Source organism: Scylla paramamosain, chromosome 4 (assembly GCF_035594125.1).
Source record: "Scylla paramamosain isolate STU-SP2022 chromosome 4, ASM3559412v1, whole genome shotgun sequence".
NCBI lineage: Eukaryota > Metazoa > Arthropoda > Malacostraca > Decapoda > Portunidae > Scylla > Scylla paramamosain.
The window spans coordinates 27,049,527-27,057,026 of NC_087154.1; the positions used below are offsets into that span (position 1 = coordinate 27,049,527).

Here is a 7,500-nt window from a genome sequence, read left to right on the forward strand (position 1 = left end):
TATTGCTTTCTTTTTCCTGCCAATACCTTGACTAGTATATTTATACTTCATTCCATCAATATATTAGCCAGTCATATATGCTGTTTTATTCTTTTCATACACAGCTTCAAAGGAATTGTCAGGACAGAACAATTCTCATCTGTTTGTTAATGCTAAATACTTGTTCTTGTGGCACATAATTTTTTTACATTTACTTTCTTAATGGGAGCTCCATGAAACTTGATATCCTGAGAAGTCTAACAGTACAGGAGTAGACTATCTCTTCTGTCCAGTTAAGTCTCTCTCTCTCTCTCTCTCTCTCTCTCTCTCTCTCTCTCTCTCTCTCTCTCTCTCTCTCTCTCTCTCTCTCTCTCTCTCTCTCTCTCTCTCTCTCTCTCTCTCTCTCTCTCTCTCTCTCTCTCTCTCTCTCTCTCAAATCACTTTCCTTTAATTTTTAAAGAAGAGTTTCCTCTCTCACCAGAGTTCCCTCTCCACTTTTTATATCATCCTTGTCACTTCATCATTCTCCCATTCCCTTCGTTTAACCAAATCACCTACATGTGCTGCATCTCCTTGCTTCCAGCACTCCATAATTATTTTTTTCATTCTTTCCAGATATATCAAACTTTCCAGATAAACTCATTGCTTTTGTCATCTTTCATATTCATTCCACTTGCATCCTGTTTATTACTTATATTTTTCTGCTTGGACATTAGATTCTGTTACCACTTGTTATTGACTCGCCTTCATTTCTATACTTCCAAACTTTTATGATGTATCCCAGTGAAAAGCTACAAAATCTCTCTTTAACCAGAATAAAAATGTTTTTTTAAAGTTTAGGGAATGACCATACTCTACATGCTTTGTATAACTGTCTTCCTATATTTAATGATTCCTAAATAAGGGTCATATAGAAAATATTCATATTATCACCAGGAGGGTGCAGTGACTGGTGGAGCTAATTTGGCTGGGGTAGAGAAGATCCCACAGGACCTATTGAGGAAATACATCATATATGCTAGAGAGAAGGTTCATCCCAAGTTGCATCAGATGGACCAGGACAAGGTTGCAAAAATGTATTCAGAGCTGAGGCGAGAGTCTATGTCTACAGGTAAGCATGTATGATATGAGTGCAGCAGATAACATGTTTTCAAATTAAGATTAAGTGAGAAGTGTATTTATTTGTGTGTGACACCTAAAAACTATAAAGACATTCGAGCTTGTTGAAAGCTGATCAGTTTGTTGTGTAATGCTGTCATGAGAAGTACAGCAACAGGTGAATAGTGGAGAAGCTTACTTGAATGAAATAGTTGAGACAAGCAGATGGCGTTGATTTGGTCATGTGGAGAGAAAAGATGACATTTACAGGTTCAACTTTTTTGAAGTGAAAGGTAGAGTGCCAGTAGGTAGACAAAAGAAAGGAGGTTGTATAGGATGAGCTTAGGCAGACTCATTGTGGTAGGAAAACAATCAAGGTCTAATAAACCACACTATCTGGGTGATCATCATAGTCTGATTGGTAAGATATCATTTACTTTGAGTTTCCTGTCAGGGGTTTGGGCCCTATTTAATTAAGCTGTTTATTGTTTCAAAACATGAAGTATTAGAATGGTTGGCAGTGATGAAGATTCCTCATGTAGAATACAGAGTATAAATGGGAAAAAATATTCAGTTTTACTGTGGATGAAATCTCTGATTTTCTGCTGGCCATGCTGCTGAGAGTATTGATTTGGAGTCCCAACAAGGGGAATTTCAGGAAAATTAAGGGTGATATGGAAATTCCAGGTTGTGATCTAAAGCAAAATAAGTTTATGTTGGGACATAAGATTTGAATAAATTCCATTTGTGCTGTGGTGATCATTATGACTTGGTTGTTTAGAAAGTTGTATGTTAAAGGTTATGTCTTCTGTACTGTTAAGGTGGCAATTTTTTCATATTTATCTTAAAGCTCTTGACTTGAGTGATATAAAAAGACAGGTTAACTTGGGTTGCATGTTTTTTTTACTGTGGTTTGGTTCTTTAGTGACTAATGCACTAACTAAGCATTTTTTTTAATTTTACAGGAAGTATTCCCATCACTGTACGTCATATTGAAAGCATGATCCGTATGGCTGAGGCTCATGCCCGCATGCACCTCCGAGATCATGTCCATGAGGATGATGTCAACATGGCTATCAGAGTGATGCTGGAATCTTTCATTGACACTCAGAAGTTCTCAGTCACTCGTACTATGAAGAAGGTGGGTTTTTACTCGAACCCTCGTTCCAGTTTGCACACTGCCTCTCTCTCTCTCTCTCTCTCTCTCTCTCTCTCTCTCTCTCTCTCTCTCTCTCTCTCTCTCTCTCTCTCTCTCTCTCTCTCTCTCTCTCTCTCTCTCTCTCTCTCTCTCTCTCTCTCTCTCTCTCTCTCTCTCTCTCTCTCTCTCTCTCTCTCTCTCTCTCTCTCTCTCTCTCTCTCTCTCTCTCTCTCTCTCTCTCTCTCTCTCTCTCTCTCTCTCTCTCTCTCTCTCTCTCTCTCTCTCTCTCTCTCTCCAGGAGGATACTCCTGAAGTGAAGATCCTCCACCTCTCCTTATCAAAATATTTTCTTGCTTGTTCAAGTGCTTGGCCTCTTGTAACTTTTCACACATGTACTTCCCAACTGTATCCTTCCATGTATCTTATAAGTAGCCTTCCTCTACTATTAGCACATTCAACTTTACTCACATAGATTTACTTATAAAGAAGTGCTAAAGCATAACATTTTATAAGCTTTCTCAGACAGACAATATCTGCATAGGAAAACTGCAGTTTTTAATGAACCAGTGACAAGATATAATACATATTACTGAATGTAAGGTCTGTTTCACAGAACTTTGCAAGATACTTGTCCTACAAACGTGACAACAATGAGTTGCTCTTCTTCCTGCTGCGGCAACTGGTGCATGAGCAGACCACTTACATGCGCTCCCGTTATGGCCCTGACCACGATGTTGTCCAAGTCTCAGAAAAGGACCTCTTGGATAGGGTAAGACTTGTATTGCTGATGAAGTTTAAATTTTGTCTTGGAGATTCTAGGTAGAAAATTTAAACATTAAAGCCATAGTAAAAGCAGATTTTGTGATGGGCTACATTTCATATTGTTTTCTTAATTTCTTCAAGTCATATGCTATTTTTATGCATCATTTTGCGGTGTCTCCACTTAGTGTTGAGCTAAAGATTGTCCCATTCCTATGCTCCTTCCTGCCAAATTATTATTTCTTCCCATGTCTCTGTATTTATCAGTGCACAATGCACATAATCACTATACTAGTACTATTTTGATAGTCATATCCACTTTTTATTTGTAATCAATCCATTTTGCCAACTCTTAATTTTACTCTGAATTCAACTTCTTAATTATTTGCAGAATTCACCATGGGAATTCCTGTTCATAACCATTTTTGGGAATATGGGGAAAAGATAGGACTGAAAATAATGGTTTTATTATCTTCTGTTATGTTGCATAGTGTTAAGGAAGAGGAAAAAAATCCAAGTGATTTTAATTATCTTGTTGCTTTCAGGCACGGCAGATAAATATTGTGAATCTTCAGCCATTCTTTGAGAGTGACATCTTCAAATGCAACAGCTTCACTCATGACCCAAAAGGAAGATCATTGTGCAGGCATTCTAAATGATTGCCTTGAACAATGGGTACAGGAATGACATAGTATTATTTTTTTGTACATTTTTATCATAATCATGATTGTAAATGATCTGACAGTTTTGTGGTTGTTTGCAATTACTTGTATAGATTTTGATGTATTTTTAAGAGCTTTTCATAAATTTAATCTGTAAGGCTTCTCTTATTTCCCCCAAAGATTAGATCTAAGAATAAGTGTGGACCATCGAACCAGTAAGTGTAAGATGTTGGCTATCATTATCAGTAAGCAGCAGCCACTCTGCAGGACAAAGCCCCTCTCTTTCTCTTATCCATCTCCACCCTTCTCAGCTGTGTATTTTGGACCATGAAAGAAATCCTTTTATTCTATATCCACTTCTGTGACTACTCAGCTTTTCTTAAGCTTTTGTTCCATATGTATAATTGTCCATTTGTTATCTATTTGATTCACAACACATGACTGCCCATTTTTCCTTTTAACTGTTGTCATGATATCTTAAGTTTGCTCTTTAATCCATGGCATACTCTTATCTTTTGTGAGCATGCTTAAAAAGCTAAGATGTATGTAGCTTATCTCTGATATCTCTCTCCATCTTGCCAATCAGCATATCTGTATAGAAAGTGAATGCATTACTGAATTTAAATGTATTAGAGAATGTCACTGGTGCTGGTTTCTGGTAAATTTAAGTAGGTAATAATATTTGATGATTTTTGCTCTATAGTCTTTTGGTAGAAAAGTAAAAAATGCATGTAGGTTTTCAAATGTTCTTATTCAGTATATATAAAAATTTATTTACACTCTACAACAGGTCCTAATTCTGGAAGACAATTTTTTAATTTTCCTATTCAGCATATATAAAAAAATTTATTTACACTCTACAGCAGATCTTGGAGATTGATTTCTTTATTATATACAGTTGGTCCTGAGACAAGCAAGCACAAAAAACTCACTGTAAAATAGCAACCAGATTATATACATATCAGGCCTCTTGCTGTACAAGGGAAGAATTACCACTATAATGCCTAAGACAACATCAGTGAAAAGAATAAACAAATATATACATAAGGGATAAAGTTACTGGTTGTCTGTATAGAGACTTGGTTAAGGATTCTTAAATAGCATTCTACATTCACATGATAATAATGTATACATTTTTCCTGTTGCAACAATCTTTATGCACTGTGTTCCTCACCAAATTTTTATTTTTGGGTAAATATAATTGTAGTCATCTTCATAGATAAAGCATATCACAATATAGTTTCATGTAATTTAACAGTAAGTATGTAAAAAACTATGTTGGTACTTTGCTTGCTAAAGATAATCAGTCTTAGATTTTACACTGAAATCAGATGTTAGTGCTTCCGATTGTATTCTGGTCTTCACATATTTCGGAAAGTAATGTACTATGAAACTAACTACACATGGCAAGAAATCACCATAAATATACAGTTTAAATGTGAAACTACATTTGAGAAGAATGTCTTATGGGTAAAAAGTATAATACTATGAAATGTAGAACAGTTACTGTGTCAGGGCCAAGCTTTGAATCTCATAGGATATATGTGTATATAATGATAATGAATCCTTTCCATATTTACTTGTATATTTTAAGGGAAGTGAGGAAACATCCTCATGGCCTTAGCACTGAAAGATGCCACTAGATTACACCATGAGGTGATAGGGTATACAATGGTGCAAACTTGTTAATTTTGTGCTAAACTAAATGTGCTCTGCTTCCCTTAAAATACTAAATCAATAGAATAATATAAAATTAATAACAACAAAGAACATGTACAACTACACAACATTCAATGTTATATATAAAAAAAAAAGTTACAATGTCTTTGGTTGAAATGACTCTTAGTTTTATAAGGTATGGGGTTGTTGTTAGTATATTCAATTTCTCACAGGATGGGTAATGCATAATTTCTTGAAAATGAAACCCAACAACAGTCACTGATATTAAATTTTCCTAAAAGAAATTGGAATAATTTTGAAGTTGAAATTAAGTATTGCAAGATGAAAATGAGTGTAATATTTTCCTTCCATTATATTAATTTGGTAACTTCAAACCACAAATCTTGGTAGGATATTGCACAAACTGCTAAACTTTTCAGTTTAAAATACATGAAATTAGAAAATTGAAAAAAATTTACACAGGAAGTTTTTATAAGAATGTTCTCTCTCGAAATCTGGAAGTTGTGATTATATTGTGGGTTAATGAATGAAAAGGAATAATAATTTGTGTAATAATCTGTAGAAATGCTAAAAGACTGATGAGAGGGTTTGTCTTGAGATCAAGAGTTTTGAAGTATTATCCTAATATGCATTTAAATTAAATTCTTACAACAACCTGACTCATGTTCAGAAAGTGAATTGACTAGTGTTTTATAAAAGTTCCCCCAGACTGAGCGTCCAGCATAAAGACATAATTCTCCATTAATGAGTCATTATCAATCCCTACTGGCACTGCATCCCTTCTTGAAGGCTCCAGTTTTGATTTTCGATTTACTGAACAGAAGTTCTCAAAGGTCCAAGAAGTTGTCTGATTTCTGACATTTTGCTGAGGAGTAAATGTTCTGAAGGAGCCTCTTTTGGCATGCAGTTTCTTCCTCGCTGGGCTCCTCACTGTGCTTTGATTTGCGACATCTGTTAAGCATCCAGATGACCATACTACACAGAGTGAGAAGCAGCAGGGCACCAACACCCACTCCAATACACCACACAACCACATGGTACACTCGCTCATCTCTGGTTAAGGTTTCTGTCCCAGAAATATCTTGTGAAAACGTAGTGATTTCTATTGAGTTATTTAAGATTTCAAAGTTTTCCATGATTTTTAAGTCTTTTTCCCATAAATTCATCTGTGGAAATGTGGGGATCTTTCATGAGTCCCTGGATATGATTTCTCTTGTGTATGATCTTGCAAAAATCCCCACTGATCTCTTCATGTGAGAGGGAGGAACTTGGAGATGTATGCCACAGATGGTCTTTATGTTTACCATTCTCACCTTGTGTTACAATATGAGTGGGGTAAATTGGAAGCAGTGGTGGTGGTGGTAGAAGTAGTAGATGATGTAGATGTTGCACTACTAGCTGTCACAGTGGAGGGAGAAGAAGGCTGCCTATCTTGAGTGGTGGTTGGGTTGAAGACTACTGGTGTTGCTGAGCTCTTCAATACAGAGTTTCCTTGAGAGTCCACAAGCTCCACCTGTTGATTAAAAAGAATGATACAATTTCAAGCAGCTACAGTACTAAGTCTTATAATGCTTGGAAAATTACAAGTCTACAAAAAAGTATTTGTTGAAGGAATTATTACTTAAGCCTACCTGCAAATAGTAGCCTTGACCTTGCCATAAAGAGAGCTGACTGGTCAGTTGATCAGTCAGCAAATGGCCTGAAACAAAGCCAGATTCCTCTGCCCAGGAGAGAAGGTATTCTACTCCCCCAGAACCCCTTGGAGACCACCACACGCTGACCTCAGCCAGTGGACCACTCTGTACCTCCACATCAGAAATTTCCACCTTCCAGGAGGGATCAACCTGGAGGACAATAAAAGGTTAAACAATAAAGTGCTATGTATAATTGTTTTAAGAAAAGTTTCTCTTGAAAATAACTTTTTTTCTACAAGAAAAAATGAACCATCAATTAACTAGAAGCTCAAGTAGAGGAAAATAATGCTTGTGATTAATTTTGGTCTGGAGTTATTTAACCCCTAAACTTAAATAAGTATACTGACACACACCGATGCAGTGGGTGGGGAAGGGTTGCTGGTGGCATAGTCGTAATGGAGGTGAGTGGTGATGGATGAGCGAGTTGTGGAACTTGTAGTACTCTCTGTATGGGGAAGAAGTTCACTGCTCGCAGCTCTTGGAGTTCCTG

General features: G+C 36.4%; 2 protein-coding genes across 2 annotated transcripts in view; one reads left to right on the forward strand and one right to left on the reverse strand.

The window, feature by feature from the left end:
- The window catches only part of LOC135099932 (DNA replication licensing factor mcm2-like), a 21,285-nt gene extending 17,492 nt beyond the window's left edge, over positions 1–3,793 (forward strand). The window contains 5 exon segments of the mRNA XM_064002652.1: positions 916–1,090; positions 2,043–2,218; positions 2,829–2,984; positions 3,520–3,595; positions 3,598–3,793. Coding sequence (XP_063858722.1) covers positions 916–1,090; positions 2,043–2,218; positions 2,829–2,984; positions 3,520–3,595; positions 3,598–3,629 — 615 coding nt within the window. The 3' untranslated portion in view covers positions 3,630–3,793.
- A 575-nt stretch (positions 3,794–4,368) lies between these two features.
- The window catches only part of LOC135099933 (uncharacterized), an 18,187-nt gene continuing 15,055 nt past the window's right edge, over positions 4,369–7,500 (reverse strand). The window contains exons 5-7 of the mRNA XM_064002653.1: positions 7,364–7,500; positions 6,948–7,160; positions 4,369–6,829 (exon numbers count right to left, since the gene is read on the reverse strand). The exon at positions 7,364–7,500 is cut by the window's right edge and continues 37 nt beyond it. Coding sequence (XP_063858723.1) covers positions 6,626–6,829; positions 6,948–7,160; positions 7,364–7,500 — 554 coding nt within the window. The 3' untranslated portion in view covers positions 4,369–6,625. The remainder of the gene's footprint in view (positions 6,830–6,947; positions 7,161–7,363) is intronic.